Genomic DNA, 17771 nt, shown 5'->3' on the forward strand with positions numbered 1-17771 from the left:
GGACTCTCCTTGACCTCCGGGTCTCTCAGATAGGCCTGTCTTCTCACACCTGAGCTCACCCCACTTGGAAAACACTGATGGGAGGTAGAATTTGTGGGCAAGGATTTCCTTCATGACAGTCCCCGAGGGCGCACATGGCAGGTAATTCTCAGACACCCTCGTGCCCCCGAAGCTCCCACCACGATGACGGCCGACTGCTACGTTAGATACTTAATCTGAAATTTCAATTCTGAGAAGCTCATCTCTTTTCCAAGATGCCCCCACGGGCCCTCCCGCTTCCAGTCAATCATACTGAACCAAACGCTTTCATTCGCTTATTCAGCGTTTTTACCAGCTTGATTTTGCTGTATGTTTGTGTCGCGCCCGGGAAGATGTCAAACGCTCATATTCGTTGCATTTAGTCACCCAGGTGCGGAGCCAGCCTGAAAAAGACAGCGGAAGGAGTTTCCCCGAACTGCGTTGTCACTCACTGACCTGCACCAATTACAACGCAGCTCGCCCTCCGACCCACCTCTTTTGGGGTGTGTCTCTAGTGAGTGATAGACGGAGCCGCCGGGCCGGCTCAGCCCAGCCCAGCCCACGTTGCTGCCTAGATTGAAATGCAGAACTCAAGCCTCTTTCAGCCGGGCACAGACTTCCTTTTACTTCTTCCTTTTGCACTGTCGTCGCCTCCTCCTGGGGAGAAGCCGAGGCACCAGCAGCCAGGAGCAGCGACAGGCCCAGCCAGTCAGACTTCGAGAAAAGTTTCTTTCCCGGAGTGCGGAACTGGGGCCCTCTCGGTGTACTGCTCAGAGCAATGGGTGAGTGGAGACTGCGGACGCTGTCAGAACCAAGGAGGGGAGGGAGGGAGCGGCGGGCGGGGAGGGAGGGAGGGAGCGCTAGCGCGCTCACACTCTCCTTATTGACTTTGCTCGAGTTCCTACAAGTTGTAGGAACTTGCAGAGAGTCAGCTGCGCGCCCCCGTTCAGTCTGATCTCAGGCTACTGGGCGGCGTTGATGGCATCCTCCGATTATAAGAGAGCAGAGGCATGCACGAGTTCCGCAGCCCCAGTGTCCATTCAAGTTTTTTTTTTTCACACGTTACATATGCAAACAAAACAAAAAACAAAACAAAAAACCAGCATTCCCTCGACTTCGTCAAACCTCGATGCCCTCCAGGAGCGGTTCTGGGGTGAGGTGGTGGAAGGGAGCAGCTGCCCATGCACTAAGTGCGGAGCAGGCTAGGAGCGGCGCCTGGGCGTCAGGACCGGTCCCCGCCTGCTTCACAGACTTTTAAATATTCCGGGCCAGCTCTCAGATTGTACCCGGAGCTGCTGGGGCAGGAACGAGGTTCACACTTGTTTTGGGTGGATCGGCACCGTTCCGCGACCGTCTAGTTTCTGGACAGTCCGGGTCCTTAAGGAGGGTGCCGCAGCTCTGTCCCCGGACTCTGGGGGAGGCAGAGGGACAGCAGCTGTCCCAAGCAGCGGGTGCGCGTCCTTGCGCGCTCTGTGCTCCTCTTGCAGAGCCAGCCTTCGGGGAGGTGAACCAGCTGGGAGGAGTGTTCGTGAACGGAAGGCCACTGCCCAACGCCATCCGGCTTCGCATCGTGGAACTAGCCCAACTGGGCATCAGACCTTGTGACATCAGCCGCCAGCTACGGGTGTCGCACGGCTGCGTCAGCAAGATCCTGGCACGCTACAACGAGACCGGCTCGATTTTGCCTGGAGCCATCGGGGGCAGCAAGCCCCGGGTCACTACCCCTACTGTGGTGAAACACATCCGGACTTATAAGCAGAGGGACCCCGGCATCTTCGCCTGGGAGATCCGGGACCGCCTGCTGGCCGACGGCGTTTGCGACAAGTACAACGTGCCCTCGGTGAGTTCCATCAGCCGCATTCTGCGCAACAAGATCGGCAACTTGGCCCAGCAGGGTCATTACGACTCCTACAAGCAGCATCAGCCGGCGCCGCAGCCTGCGCTGCCCTACAACCACATCTACTCGTACCCCAGTCCCATCACCGCGGCCGCTAAGGTGCCCACGCCACCTGGGGTGCCGGCCATCCCGGGTTCGGTGGCCATGCCGCGTACCTGGCCTTCCTCTCACTCCGTCACCGACATCCTGGGCATCCGCTCCATCACCGACCAAGGTAGGGGCCCAGAGGTCTGGCAGAATGCTAAGCAGTGCCCGTTCGCGCGCTTTTTCTTTTAGAAACCTAAAGATTCTTCCCACGGGTGTCCTGATCTCATTAACTTAAAACTCCTGCCCTCTGTTTCCTTGCCACCCACAGTCTCCAGCCTCATCTCAAACTACCAGACCCATAGCATCCCCCATCCTCAACACATGGTTCGCATTTTCCACCCTCCCCCGCCTCTCCACCCCTTTGCTTGGAGAGCGCGGCCCGCTGACTCCCTGCTCAGCCCGGGAGGCCGGAGCCAGCCTGGGTCTTCGGGCTGCAGACGCCGCAGCCGGCCACTAGCTTGGGGATCAGATGCGGCAGCTAGAGTCCCGCGCGCTGTGGAAATTGTAATATTATTCTCGGATTCTGGCAATCAGGCCATATTTGCTCAGGCAGGAAGTTCAAATGTCACCTAATTGGTTTCATTCTTATGCTTCACTTCATTTTCCTCGGAAACGGGAGGTCCTGGTTCTCTCTCTCTCTCTCTCTCTCTCTCTCTCTCTCTCTCTCTCTACTGACAAAATACTGGAGGGTTTGAGGCTGCCCTTTCCACTGCGTGTCTGGTTTTCCCCAGCCTGCTGCTTTCCTCAGTCTTCTGGCTCCGGGAAGTACAAGCGGGCATGTGTCTAGTGTATCTAGTTCCTGCACGTTTTCAGCTCTGTCATTTCACAGTTCTTTTCCTTTCTCAGCCTAAACTTCTCTTGAGTCCAGGACGTCTTCACTGAGTGCTCAAAACAATTCCCGCTCCCGCACCCCTCACCCCCCAGCCCGCAGGAGACCAGAGTTTGTTTTCTTTAACTGTGCTATTAAAAATACAAATTTAAAGGCATCAGAAATAAGAAATGCTGTAGATGCAGGACTTAGTGCATTAGAACCTTCTGTCCTAATTTTTCATTGTAAAGTTGAAGATGTGTAGAGTAAAACTTAAATAGAAAAGGAGAAAATAGCCCCTTTAATTATTTCCTGCCTTTTGCAGTTGCTACCACGTTGCCACAATTACCTTTTTAGGTCCTTAAAGGAGGGCTGTGACTTCTCATCTTCTTGGTTTTTAAAATTTTTTTTTATTATTTTATGTGTATGAGTGTATTGTCTGCATGTATGTGAGTGCACCCATGTCATGCAATGCCACAGAGGTCAGAAGAGGGCTTCAGATTCCCTTGGAACTTAAGGACGGTTTGTAGCTACCATGTAGGTTCTGGGAATCAAACCCAGGTCCTCTACAAGAGCAATCAGTGCTCTTAACTGCTGAGCCATCTCTCCAGCCCCACCTTCTTGTTTTTTGACTGCGAATTTATGAGTCTAGTTTTGTCTTACTTGGAGCTAGCTGGAACTTAAGTTGGAGAGAATTGACCTTGATTTATAGGATAAACTGACCTCACTGACATTTAAAGGAAGCCCCTGTTCATGGGAAAGTGTGAGATCAGCAGAAATGGGGGCTCATGGGGGGATCTCAGTTTCTTAAGATAACTTCTGGCTTGTGCTCAGTGACTGCCTTTTGTCTGGGAAGGCAAAGATCATCAGCAGTTCGGGACCAACCATGGTTTCCTGTGTGAAAATAAGGATACAATCTATTTCTCCTGAGGTGGAAGGAAGGCATAGTGAAAGGGGCTGGCAGTTGAAAAGAAGGCTCTTCTTCAGGGATACTGCTCTCAGACCAAAGGTCAGTTAGGAGAGTGCTGGATCATGGAGCCAGGTTCCTCGAAGATACTGTTGCTCATTCTGGATGTTAGGTTTAAACAACCTGGTTTCTGACAAATCTGTGACTGTCAAATAATTTCTCCAAACGATCGCTCCTTTGAAACACTGTGACAGATGAAGTGTTTAAAATCAAGTTATAGTGACACTGTCAAACTTGTACACACAGAGACCAGAAACAAACTTACAACACATTTTACCTTCAAATATCTCCTCTTTAAAGTGGGTTTGGTCATTTGAAGATGCCAATGTGCAACCACAGGCATCATGGCAGTCACCTTACTCTAATTTTGTGTCTCTTTAAGGACAGAAGGAGCAGCAGATGGTTTCTCTCCTTAACGCTGAATTCTACTTTCATTTTCTTGGCCCATAATTTCATTTTCTCTTTCTTACACTTAAGAAATCCTTTTCTCTATAACCCTACCACTGATACCCATGATATTCAAAGAGGTGATGATGGGCTTTATTTATTTATATTTTTAGTAATATGCATATAACCTTACTCAGTTAATGTATAAAGGCAGAGCATGTAGGATAGTCTCATGCAAAACACAAGGTGAATTTGTGTACACATATTTTGCATGTGTATCTTGGTCATCGTTTAGTTATTTGTTTCCAAAGGATTTTTACAGTTCTTTTGTTCTATTGAGGTAAGTACCAGATCTGCACAATGCAGTTAACAATTTTTCTGGATATCTTTGAGTACCAAGGAAGACCTTAGGTCAGGACACTTCTCTCTCCTCAGCCTTCTGCAGCACCAGATCTTTTCCACCCTGTAAGGGCTGGCGTCAGTTTTATAGAAGTAAGGAACAGATATCCAACCTCAGAGGTTCTGGTTCTTTCTTCCATTTGGGAAAATTCTCAGGTTTCTTCCATTCCTTTCCCTGGGAGACCAAGAAGGGAGAAAGGAAACCAAAGGCTGGTTGAGAAAGAAAGAAAAATCTTCCTTCGAGCGTGGGTGAAACTTAACTCAGAGGCCTACTTTCAGGCCAACAAAACTTCAGGTCCCTAGGCTTGAAGCCCAGGAGTCTGCGCCTGGGCCCAGCGCCCCTAGGAGGCCTAGCGCAGGGGGCCCGACCTGAGGTCTTAGCCCCGGAGCACCGCGGTCATTGATTCCGGTCGCGTCTCAGGAGGGGGCTCCACGTTAGGCCCCGAGTTTGATATATATCTTCTTTCCGCCTACCAGTGAGCGACAGCTCCCCCTACCACAGCCCCAAGGTGGAGGAGTGGAGCAGCCTCGGCCGCAACAACTTCCCGGCCGCTGCCCCGCACGCAGTGAACGGGCTGGAGAAGGGAGCCTTGGAGCAGGAAGCCAAGTTCGGTCAGGTGAGGAGGAGAGGGCTTGGCCAGGTGGGTCGTGGGGCTGTGGGGGCGAGATGGGGTGCACAGGGCCCACCCAGAGGAGCCCAGGCTATGACCAGGTGCAGACGGGACCTGGAACCGGGCTTGGCTGAGTCTGGACCGAGGCCGGGCCATCGAGGTGGAGTTGAAGCCCGGACTCCATTGAGGGTGCCGGTGCCCTCTAGGGCGCGCGCGGCATCTGGAGCGGTGATGCTGGAGGCGCGGCCGTGGGATGCGGCCCCCGGGCCTGTGTGGCGTCTGGCCGGCTCGCTAAGTTAACCAAAGACCGATTCTGCCAGGCCCAGCCTTGCGGCCTTGGCTTTCCAGAGCAGCGCCCGCGCTAGGGGCCTGCAGGCCGGGAGACCGCAAGCTTTCAGGTCCTGAAGCTCCGGGGCCCCAGCACAGGACAGGTCCCATGCCGTGTTTCCAGAGGCCAGCTTGTCCGGCGAGGATGGAAGAGGGGCAACCAGATAAACGTAATAAAGTTAACATTTCCCGATTAAAGGTCACATTGTAATTTCCCTAGGGAGGTTAGTGAGAAAACCTCAAATTATACGGACTGGCTGTGGACCGTTTAATTTTTCTTTCCCTCCCTTCGTCCCTCCCCTGCTCTGAAAGAAAATCTAAAACACTCGAGTTTCTTTCTTTTTTTTTTTCCTGAGAAAAGCTAAGCAACTACCACAACAAAAGTCTGAGCCCAAATTCATCACTATGCAGAGTCAAGAGTTCAGAACTCTGAAATTCCAGACTTGAAGGCCGTGAAAGACGCTCCCTGAATAGACTTGATACTTGTAAATGTCTTCATCCCATACTTCAGTGCCAGAGCCTCAAGATACCTAGTTTTCGACTTATTCCGAAGTCTTAAAACTTTTCATGTTTTACTTGTCACAATCATCTTTGATATTTAGTGGAACTTATTATTCTTACCCATTGAGGAACATCCTAGTCATTATTTTCTGTAACAAACGACATTTCCACTGCCTCTTCCCTCCCAGTTTTTGTGGAAGCAAGAATACGCTTTAGTAGCTCTCCCACCGCAAATATCACAGAAAACAGCAAGGAAAGAGAGTCACTTTCCTTGGTCTGTTTCTACTAAAAATGCCAGTGAGGTATTAGAAGCAAGTTTGCTAGTTTCACCAACAGACCTGCTTATTATTCTCAGCTCACAAAGAGAGGCAGGGTGTGCAATGGTTAGAAATCCAGCCTTCTGGCACCACAGAGATAGCGTCAAAAGAGACAGTCCACTAATATGGCACTTAGTAATAAGCATTAATTAAATATTCCCTGTGATTATAAATGGCAGAGATTGACTTTTAAAAACAAGTGATATTCTTAAGAGTACACTTTGTTTAGAGAATTCTTAGGTTTTTTTTTTAAAGCATTTGTGACAAACAATAGGAAGTGTACATAAAGAACCAAGAATGACAGCAAGGATTTCATAGACGCTCTGTGCTTTTATTAGGTCGTCATTTCCTGGAATCACATTGTGAAGGTTAGTTGAAAATAAACTTCAATGTCCATATGTAGTTGATGAACCTAGTTTGTTCAATCTCATCATCCAAAGATCCTTTACAATCATTTTCACCTTTTTCTCTCTAGAATTATGTATTGGTCAGTGAAGCTTGTTTAGAAGTGATTAATTTATAACATGCTTCAAAACTAAACTGACAGTTTATTTAAAGCAAAGTAAACATCATCTCAAGTAATTTGCTGTTTCTGAGGATTGAAAAAACAAAAACAAAAACAATCACACTGAACCAGGAATGGTGGCACAGGTCTTTAGTCCCAGCACTCAGGAGGAAGAGGCAGGCAGATCTCTGTAAGATTAAGGCCAGCCTGATTTGCATAGCAATTTCCAGGCCAGCTGGGGCTACCTAGAGACCCTGTCTCAATCCCCCACCCCCAAAATCAATCACATTGAATTTTAAATTATTAGTTTTATAAAAACAAGTAATTTAAGGGGAAAAGTGACCAAATAAATACTGCTTTAAAATACTTAGGAGAATAAATTTCTTTCTCCCAGAATAAAAGCAATTTATGTCAAATTAATATTTGAAAATTCCTACTTGCAATGTTACGCACTGCCCTGCAGGTTGATAATTTAAATGGTACAAAATTTCAAAACCTGAAAAGTTTCTAGACAAGACAAATTAATGGGTACTCTTATTATGATGATCAAAATAGTGCTTAAGTGATGAAAATATGCTAAGAAGACAAACATTTCACTGTAGAGATCTTTATCTCTTTAAGGGCAAAATTCCATAGTAACATGTAGTCACAAAAATGCACAAGGTGTTGCTTGTATGCATTTCTCTTACCAGTATCCAAAAGCTAGCTTTATTTCACAATATTTTTTCCCCAAAGTGTTATCAGAATATTCTCAGGTAGCATTTGCTCCACTGGACAATTAACAAAACTTGAAAGTTTTTGACTAAGAAACACTGAAAAAAAATTGCCCATAATACTTTTGGACATTTACAGTTGTAATTAAATAGTGTGTTATGCAAAACCAGTTTCATCTTAGTGCATACAGGGGGAAATTGAGGGCTCAGAATTATAGAGAATAGAGCCATATTTTGGAAGACACCTGTAAATGACCAAAGGGAAGACTGGCAACTGGTTATGCATATACTACTGATGACCATAATCTAGTTTTTCTTTTCAGCTTAAACTGCAAAGAAGACTGACTCCTACTAATTAGAACTGTGGGCACATTTCAACGATATACATACCTGTTCTTTGCTTTTGAAATTACTTTAGAATATTCAATTTTATCTTACACATTAACATTATGCTATAATTCATATTTAATATTACTCAGAAGTCTTTGTTGCCTAACTGTAAGGAAAAATATTTATTTATTTTAGGTTTTTCAACTACATTTAATATTGGGCAAGAAATCCTAACTCTTATCCAATTGTGAAGGGTAACAATGTTTTCTTGCTCTTGATGTTTTGTTCTCTTATGTTGAAAGCATAAATCTTGACAATGTGATCAAATGAAAAAAGAACATTAAATAGACATACATAGGAGTTGAACTATACTAAGTTACACAGAACTTAGTGAATTAATACCTGAATCTGCTCAAACTGTTCATAAATAAATATACAGTTCTTAAAATTTTTTCCTAAAATATGCATGTTTCCATAGAAAAATATATTGTTTATTTGGTAATCTGAAGTAATCTGAATTGTAGATTCATAAGGTTCCAGTATCTTCATTTTGGTGCTGAAAAGTCAACGCAGACAATAAATTTAATACGACATTGGTTATAAAGTGAAATGTCAGAAATAAAGAATAGTCTATAAATACTTGCACTAAAAAGTTCACAATTAAATTGCCAAATAGTTGAATTTAAAGATATAAATTAATCTGAAATTCTCTTAAAGCATGTCCATTTGTACATTTTTTAAAAGGATGATACTATGTCAGAATCTTGAATATAATTTTCTAGTGTAGTATTTTAAAACTGTGTGATGATTAAAAAATAAATAAATGCAAAAATGTTAAAAACCTACTCTTTGGAAGTATTCTCATTAAGAGAGAGTACTTTCTTAATTTTCTTCACAGCAAATACAGTTAACTTTATAATTTTATAGAGAGTGAAATTTTAGGCAAATGCCAATAGTCTTTGAAATTCATCATATTTATTATTATAAAAACATGTTCTGATCTGATCAACTTTTAATCAATATTTTAAAACAAAATAAATAATTATATATCAGTAAAATGTGCCACATAAAATAGTACCAAAAGGTAATTAAAACATTCTAGTTCAGGATAACTAGCGAAGGGGATTCTAAATATGCTATTCGTAGGTTGATGATGTTTAAAGTGACTGAGGTGCGAAACTATTTGATCATTACACAACGTGTACATGTGTAGAAACTAACATATATTGCACCCCATAAATAGGTACAATTATTATGTGTCAATTGAATGCAAAATAAAACTTTAAAGCTAAAACACGAGTCTATATCAATTTTTAATAACATTTTAGAAACTAAATTTAGAAAACAATAAATACTATAATAACTTTCCATTACCTAGAGACATTCAGATCTGCAATGTGAGAACTAAAAGGTCCTCCTGGATGAATGCTGGGGCCTCATTTATAACTGTCATTTCTTCTTATCAGATTTGTTTTGCCAGGTCATAATGAATAAAGAAAGGAAGAATAGTAGTGAGAAAAATGATTTCAGAAAAATAATTCCACAGAACTCTGCTTATTTTCAGACTTGAATTTTTTAAATGAAATTGAGATTGAAAATATAGGTGAAGCCCAGTACTATTTGTGGCCAACTCTACTTTATTATAAAGCCAAGGTAAACTCACATTAGTAGCAGGGAAAGACCAGCTAGATTTGATGAGTGGTTGACAGACTCTGAGTAGAGGATCTGACTCTGCACTGTTATTTGCATTTTCTTCAAGAAAGAAAACTGTTGAGTAGACAATTCCCAGAATTTGAAAAATAGTCTTTAGCAGATTGCCTGACAGTTGTCATACCAGTTTGTTTTTCATTGTCACAAATGTTTGAATACTAATGCATTTCCATTTTCTTAGAGGGGAAGGGACACTTCCCATAAATTAAATAATTAAATAGCTAGGTTAGAACTTAAAAAATACTTTAGCCAGGTGCGGTGGTGCACGCCTATAGTCCCGGCACTTGGGAGGCAGAGGCAGGTGGATCTCTGTGAGTTCAAGGCCAGCCTGGTCTACATAGTGAGTTCCAGGACAGCTGGGGCTAAAGGGAGACTCTGCTTCAAAAAGACAAAAAAAAAATTATTAGTAATTTTTTTATGTGTATGAGTGTATTGTCTGCATGTATGTGAGTGCACCCGTGTGCACAGAGGTCAGAAGAGGGCTTCGGATTCCCCTGGAACTGGAGTTAAGGACGGTTCATAGCCATTATGTGGGTTCTGGGAATCGAACCTGGGTCCTCTACAAGAGCAGTCAGTGCTCTTAACTGCTGAGCCATCTCTCCGACCCCAGAACTTTTATTTACTTTGCTAACAGCTTCATTCATTTAGCTTACTCAAAGTGTAATGCTTGCTCCGTGATAAAGGGGCCTAGCTTTTGGTTTTGTTCTCCAAGCAAGAGAATCACATGTTTTCCTTTCACAAACTTAAAGTGACTTGTTTATGAAATGGCTCTGACAGTCCCATTTTGTGGGCAGACTAGATGATTAAGGCAAGTATTTGGCCACAAACACTTGGTAATCTAGCTTTCTGTCAATACAGCTTCACAGCATAGTCATAAAAGTATTTTTATTTGTCAAACTTACCTTGGTAACATTTTAGAACAAACTCAGACTTTGATTCCTCCGTGTTACTCTTAACTAGAACTACATTCCATCCTAAGTATTTTTCTAGATGCATTTCCTTTAATGTCCATGAGATAAAGACTGTCTTTCTCTAGACTACTCGACAAGGAGGACTTGCTTTCTCTACGGTATGCAACTGATCTGTTTTACTTTGTATTAATAAATATCATTTTCAAAATTAAGTAGAAGAGAGATGACTGTTTGCTGTGGGGAAGAACCTGACAGTGGTCTTTCCTAGGAAACGAGTTCTCGTGGCTTTCTTGGAAGACATATGTGAAAAAGGAGTTGATGGGTTGAAGTCTTATTTATGAAATATTTAGGTAAAGTCATTTTCAAAAATGAGATTTCTATTACATGCCTATTGCTAGGGTTTCATTTGGAAAATTTGTTTATTTTTCTCTGGGGATTCCATATGTTGGTTGATTTATAAATCATATTTACAATCCAATTAAATAGCATAATTTAACATGTTTGCTCCCACTATATTTACGGTGTACATTTGGTAGTTTCTACTCAACCTAACTAGCTTTTCAGATTAATTACATGCCCTTCACTGAAAACATTAAACAGATTTGGGGAGTTTAAGTCATGTACTCTTTTACTGGAAAGAATAAACAAACATCTATGCTACCTGTAGTTGTTTTCTTTTGCGGTGGAAAATTTTACTCTTTCAGTGATTGCTTCATAAATAACAATCACTTTACTCAGTAGAGATTTATTTCTCTTACTAATGCCATGTTTCAAAATTAATAGTGAGAAAATTGGTATTTATTGAGTCCCTGGAATGAACGGGTGGTGAAGGCAGCTGGAGGCCGGGATTTCAAAGCACACTTGTTTTCGTTTGCTTACCCCTTTTTCCCTCAGATTTTGAAATCTGAGCTTCAACAGCAAAAATGAAGAATTAAGAGAAACCCCTCCTTCTCCTAATCTAAATCTCTGCAGGGAAAGCAGAGAGCTATTGTTCTCCTAAGATTAAGGGTTTCCATCACTTCCTTTTAACCAAACACTTGTCTCCCCTTTGTACAACATCTCTGAGTCTTTTGTTTCCTACCCTGTCTTTCACTAATATTTAGGGGATGGCACCAACTTGATAACACATAAACATCATGGCTTTTAGAGAACATTGAAATACTGAATAGTACCACAGACGATAACATAAAGCAAATTTGGTTCTTTAAGTATGAGAATTGGGTAAATATGGAAAATTAATAGAATCTTTTTTATATTTGCTAAACAAATATAGTTATGAAGTAAATAAGGCATGAGAAAGTAAACTAAAACCTGACGTTTTGTCTGCCCCTGAAGGGAGCATCATCTGTGACCAGAGTCTGGTCTAGCCTTTCTGAGGGCCATGTTCCAGGGTAATAGGCCCATGGGAACAGATTACAGATAAAACAATAATAGCTTACAAGGACACCAAGGAGTGAGGGCATATGTAGAGAAAAGGGAAGGTGGCAAAGCAAAAATTCCAGAGAGCTGTAGGAAAAAATTCTAGCCATGGTGGGAAGTAAAACTCAATAGCAGATATTTTCTGCTAGCTTGATCATCATTTTGTCATAAATACTAAATCATTTAACATTATACACTTGTAAAATGTGGAGTCAGATTTTCTATTATTTTAAAATGAATTCTAACGTTTTCATTCTGCGTTGGAGACCGAATCAAGGGCCTTGTGCATGCTAAGCACATATCCTACCACTGAGCTGTACCATCAAATCTTAATATTTTTATTTTGCTTTTCTGGGCATACATTGCTATCAGTAGTGTTGAATACTAATTGATGCTAAGTAGAGCCAAATACAGATACGAACACCTTTCTATAAATATATCAGAATGACTACATTCCAAACTAATTTCTAAAACATTATTGAGGGAATTCTGAATAAAAGCAATTAGAGAAATAATCTCTATGTTATGTTAGACTCCCCTCCCCTGTAATTTGATGGCTATCTAGATTTTTCATTTCCCCAAACCCTAAAATATGTCTCCTTTGAGATATAACTAGCCATTTGCAAAAAGAGGACATAAAGATTTCTTCAGGAGAAACAAATGAGGGCCTAATGAAGAGAACTGAGCCCCAGAAGAGAGGAGAATCTTTTACTAGCTCTCTCAAAAGGCGCTCTAGTTTGAGATTAAATTACATCCACTTTCTGACTGTCTAGGAAAAGCACAATATGCCACAGGAAACCTTGTATCAGAGACGGGTGATCAGGTCTTTAAATATATGACCATCAACTTTCTAAACAGCCTTTGGTAAATGGATACATATTTCTATCTATGTAACCTTGTATAGGAAAAGAAGATAGAATTTCAGTCTTATTGAACAGTGTTATGACATTATTTCTTCATTAGTTGTTTTGTATTTTGTTTAACAAGACAGTATCATTTGGGGGGCCCTTTGAAATACATTTTAATTTCATGTGGGTATAGGGGTTTATACCTGTGATGTCAGCACTTGGGAAGCTAAAGCAGGAAGCTCATGAGTTTGAAGCCAGCATGGACTATACAGGGAGTTTGAGGCCAGCCTGGGTACATAATGAGACCCTCTTTAAAAAATACATTTAAATTTGAATTGAATATTGCTTTATATTCATATATATTACCTTTTATGATGTGCTTACAACCCTCATAATTTTGTAAATACGTTGGATATTTCTTGGTGCCTGGAACATAGGAGATAGTCAAGGAGCTTTCTTTTCCTTTCACCTCCATTTTTAAAAGACCGTACAGAGACTGGAGAGATGGCTTAGACGTTAAGAGCACTTACTGTTCATCCAGACGAGCAAAGTTTAGTTCCCAGCATCTACACCAGCTGGCTCACAATGATTATAATTGCAGTTCCAGGGAGATCTTATGCCTCTGGCCTCCATGGGCACCTGTACTTACATACATAGACACACACATCACAATTAAAAATAGTTTTAAAAAGCCAGGCATGGTGGTGCACACCTTTAATCCCAGTACTTGTAAGGCAGAGGCAGGTGGAGCTCTGTGAGACTGAGTCCAACCTGGCCTATATAGCAAGTTCCAGGCCGGCTGGGGCTACAGGGAGACCCTGTCTTGAAAACAAAACAAAATAACCAAAACTTTTTAAAAGAATATATATCGACAAGCAGAAGAACACAAAATGTATATTCTTATAGACTGAAGATACAAGGTTAACCTTTGTTAGAAATCAACTAAATCATATCACCCACATATATAGGTGTATACGTATATATACAGGCACATTTTATTACACACACTCACATGTATCTGCTTTACATTGGCAACTAGCTTCTGAAACTGCACCATAATATTACCCTAGATATGGAAGTGCAAATGCTAACCAAATGAGTTAAATCAGAAAAACATTTCTGAAGTGGGGGGGAGATGGACAGAAGATCAGTGGTAGAGTGTGTGCTTAGTATGTACAAGGCCCTGCGTTTAGTCCTGAATCCACAAAACAAAACACCATTTCTGTTTTAACTGAATTGGACAAAGCGTCTAACCTGTGTCTGATTCACCGAGCTCTAGGGATTAAATCATGTTTTCTAATACAATTCTAGTAGTTACATTATATTTTCAGTAGGAAATATATTGACGTGTTCATCTCATCATGCCACTACCAGGAAACAGGATTTACTCTTTATCTTTAAACAGTGTGGAGACTGAGGGGGAAAAAAGAAACCACTTGAAGAAGGGTGGGGAGTGTTCATGCCAGAGCAGGATTAGAAATCTGGGTGTTTTTGGTGTTGTTAATAGTAACGATACCAACAACAATTCATCAGATGCCAAGAAAGTGCTAGTTTGTAGGCAGGCCTGCCTTCCAGGACTGCTGCATTTTGTTTGCAAACAACGATCGCAAGTTAAATTCATTCAGAGAGATTTGTCCATAAGGCTTAAAAGAATTCAAAAACTTTGTAGGTGCAAAAAATTATGCATACGTATTCATATTTATATAGAAAACTTCCTTTCTAATAGAATAGCTCTAAATAATCCCCTCAGTCTTCATTAAGAAAACAAAACAAACAACCTCTCAAACAACAACAAGAAAATCATCAGCAAAACTAGATAAAGTCCTGATTTTACATGTCCTTTGTCCAAGAGGCATTTTCGACATGGCATCCTAAAATATGATACATGTTTTATTTAACAAAACCTTTTCTCACTTTGAGTTTCTAAGGCAACAACCCACACATGTGCTCTTCTTTACTGGAAAGGAGTTACATCAACCAAACCTGTCACAAAGATTCAACAAAAGAGCCAAACAAAGCCAAAGCATTGGGAAAATTGAGGCAGGCAGTGTGGATTCCTGAGCAGATGCTCAGAGTATTTAATCACCATCAGTTCCTTTCTCACCCTGTCTTTCCTTCATGTATTTGCGAATCACAAAAATAAGTATTGTCAATCACTGGTTGTAGTTCCCTTAAACTTTTGTGGAAAGAGCAATATCTTGATTTTTAGCATTATGCCTGTTTAAGTAGCAAGACTTTTAGTCAAAGTAAGATTAAGGTCAGCTCTAGGGAAAACAGAGAGAGAGAGCGAGAGAGAGAGAGAGAGGAGAGAGAGAGATGAAAGATGTCAACTACAGTAATGTGACTTTCTTCCATTTCTCTCTTCCACTTAGGCACCAAATGGCCTCCCAGCTGTGAGCAGTTTTGTGTCCGCATCCAGCATGGCTCCCTACCCTACTCCAGCCCAAGTGTCACCTTATATGACCTACAGTGCTGCTCCTTCTGGTTATGTTGCTGGACACGGGTGGCAACATGCTGGCGGCACCCCACTATCCCCCCACAACTGTGACATTCCTGCATCACTGGCTTTCAAGGGGATGCAGGCAGCCAGAGAAGGTAGTCATTCTGTCGCTGCCTCTGCACTCTGATGGGAACTTCCATTTCCAGCAGCTTCTTTTCTCAGCACATCCTCCCCTTCTCCATACCCCACCCTCCAGCTGTCCAGCCCTCCTGCCTCAAGAGCTGGCTTTATGGACTCACATTCTTTGTGCTGATGACACTTAAATATTTCTTGCCATAAGTTCTTTCTTGCAGGAAACCTGACATAACTTTAGGACTTAAAAACAAAAGCAACTTTAAGGATTGAATGAGACATTTGTGTTGCCCTCACACTGTTTTAAGGTAGTGAAGAAACCTACTCCCCTCAAAGGGCTAAAGAACTTTGTAGACTTGTCTTTGGTAAAACCACACATGGATATTTATTCTAAATCAACCTGAACTTTTGAAATGTGCAATTGTTGAGATTTTGCAAAATCAATAAAGGAAAACACATGTAGAAAAATAAAGTTATGCTCCACCTTCTGATCAAGTAAGTCTTAATTCATCATTAGGAAAACCAATCAGTAACTTAAGTGATCTTTGTTTATTTTTAAGAGATGACTTATTTTGTGGAAAAATATGTATAACACCCAAGCAATATCTGACTGTTGCTCCTCTTGGTGTTTTGTCTTGTTTCCAAATTCAATAATGTTTATATTTTCCTTTAGTTTGTAAATACGGACTCTGGATGGTGCAGTTGTGTCTTCATCCCATGGGATAGTCCCCTCCCACAACACCACCTCTATTTTTTTTTTTTTCTTTCTTTTTTGCAAAGGTGACTTTCTGGCAACGTTTTTGTCTCTGTTTGGTGGTGGGCCACTCAGGCTCCTGGACCTGGACTTGCCCCCAGACTGTGTGTGTGCAGTGAAGGCTTCAGCGACTCATGAAGGACACTTTCAACAGCAGAGGACTCAAAACACAGATTAAAACCAGCCAGTTTCCTATTTTGTATCCTAATCAAACAACACACATGCCAAGCATAGAAAAACAAGAGGGTGGAAAATATCTGTACAAGAAGGCGCTAAAGGAAGTCACTTAGAAACAAGTTTAATGTGAAATGTTTTTGTAAAGACACTTAAAATGAACTTTATGTTATGAAAACCACTGTGAAACTAAATTGTACTGTTATTGTTGGCTTACCTGTGTGTTCAGCAATCTCAGCCCCAAATTACCTTGTAACTTAAAAAGGCAATGGAGAATTCTGCTCTAATGAATGTAAAATGGCTTGCTGTGAAGTTTACATTGTATACCGAAGCATGTTTCACGTGTAGGTAAACTGGTGTTGGTATTAGAAATACAAATGCTGTTTAATTTTTAGAAAATTCCTTTTATTCATTTCTGGAATGACAGAAGAGAGAATGACAGCTAAGTCTTTCTAAACCAATTGATTTTTTACATTAACATTAAGAACAGAACCGTGGTGTTTGTATGTATGTGAGAGCATGTGATTATATGTTTTATTTTAAAACAATTGATTTTCTTGGGCAAAATTCTTTAGTTTGTACCCCCTTTCCCCCGTTTAGGAAGTTGTTCTTCCTGCTTGACAATATAGGCTTAAAATACATTTTTAGTACATTGGCACCATTGAGCTATTGGAGTATTAATGTACTGTGGGATATTTTGATATTAATTCTGTGCAATAACTAAACAGCCACCTCTCTAGATAAGTGTCTGAAGACGTGTTTGTTGGATGATTTGGTTTCTTTGTATCTGTGCTGTGCACAGCTGACATAGCAATCCAATCAAGCTACAAAGGTCTCCTGGCTTTTAAAACCAAAATGGCTAGATCACCTAGTTTTTTGAATCACGAGGATGTAAACTATAAGCAGATTTCTGACACACAAGTCATGTTCAAGGAACTGCCTTTTTCAAACAGCAGATATCTTATAAAGAGCTTTGAACTGCATTTATTTCTAAAACTGAAATTCATTGCCACAAACAGAGGATTATAACTTCAGGAAAGGAATAAGCAGAAGCAGCAGATGAACTCTCAGGGCCATAGTCTTCCTTTGATCTTGTAAAACTCTTCATTGACATCCGGAGTTCCCAGTCTGGTGAGAAGATAGACTATAAACCAAACGGCACAAAGATCCAATCCAATATTTTGATAGAGACTTTAAAACTGTGCCTTATAGGGACTTTCCTGCCATCTAGAAAAACTGACCTAAGGTGCAGAATTTTTATCCAGTGCTTTCTGGTAGCCTTTAGGGTGTTAAAATATCAATTGTTTGTATGGAGACACAACTAATAATGTTATTTTCCTTATCTAAATTAAGAAATCCTATTGTTATTTATAATTTTTTTCTGGTTCTTGTACTTAAAAAACTAATATTAATGGCATCGAAGTTTTCTTTTTCTTTCATTTCTCTCTCTAGGTCTTTCTTAGTAAGAGTACATTCACATGGAGTAATTTTAAAAAGACAACAGAAAGCCTAAATA

The 17771-nt window shown here is 41.3% G+C and overlaps 1 protein-coding gene across 1 annotated transcript; it reads left to right on the forward strand.

Annotated features, from left to right (window-relative positions):
- The first annotated feature begins 401 nt into the window (after nt 1-401).
- On the forward strand, nt 402-15795 carry Pax9 (paired box 9). Its single transcript, XM_008830821.1, has 4 exons — nt 402-800; nt 1506-2129; nt 5041-5180; nt 15128-15795. Exons 1-4 carry the CDS (start codon nt 797-799, stop codon nt 15380-15382), a joined length of 1023 nt encoding a protein of 340 aa, XP_008829043.1. The 5' UTR covers nt 402-796; the 3' UTR covers nt 15383-15795.
- The last annotated feature ends 1976 nt before the right edge of the window (nt 15796-17771 follow it).

This window comes from Nannospalax galili, unplaced genomic scaffold (assembly GCF_000622305.1).
Source record: "Nannospalax galili isolate Female #2095 unplaced genomic scaffold, S.galili_v1.0 scaffold1895, whole genome shotgun sequence".
Classification (NCBI taxonomy): domain Eukaryota; kingdom Metazoa; phylum Chordata; class Mammalia; order Rodentia; family Spalacidae; genus Nannospalax; species Nannospalax galili.

Bases quoted from the DNA above. Each gene is read 5' to 3' on its own strand.
- Pax9 (XM_008830821.1), top strand. The intron at 2,130-5,040 runs GTAGGGGCCCAG...TCCGCCTACCAG, and splicing joins CCGCTCCATCACCGACCAAG to TGAGCGACAGCTCCCCCTAC. The intron at 5,181-15,127 runs GTGAGGAGGAGA...TCTTCCACTTAG, and splicing joins AGGAAGCCAAGTTCGGTCAG to GCACCAAATGGCCTCCCAGC.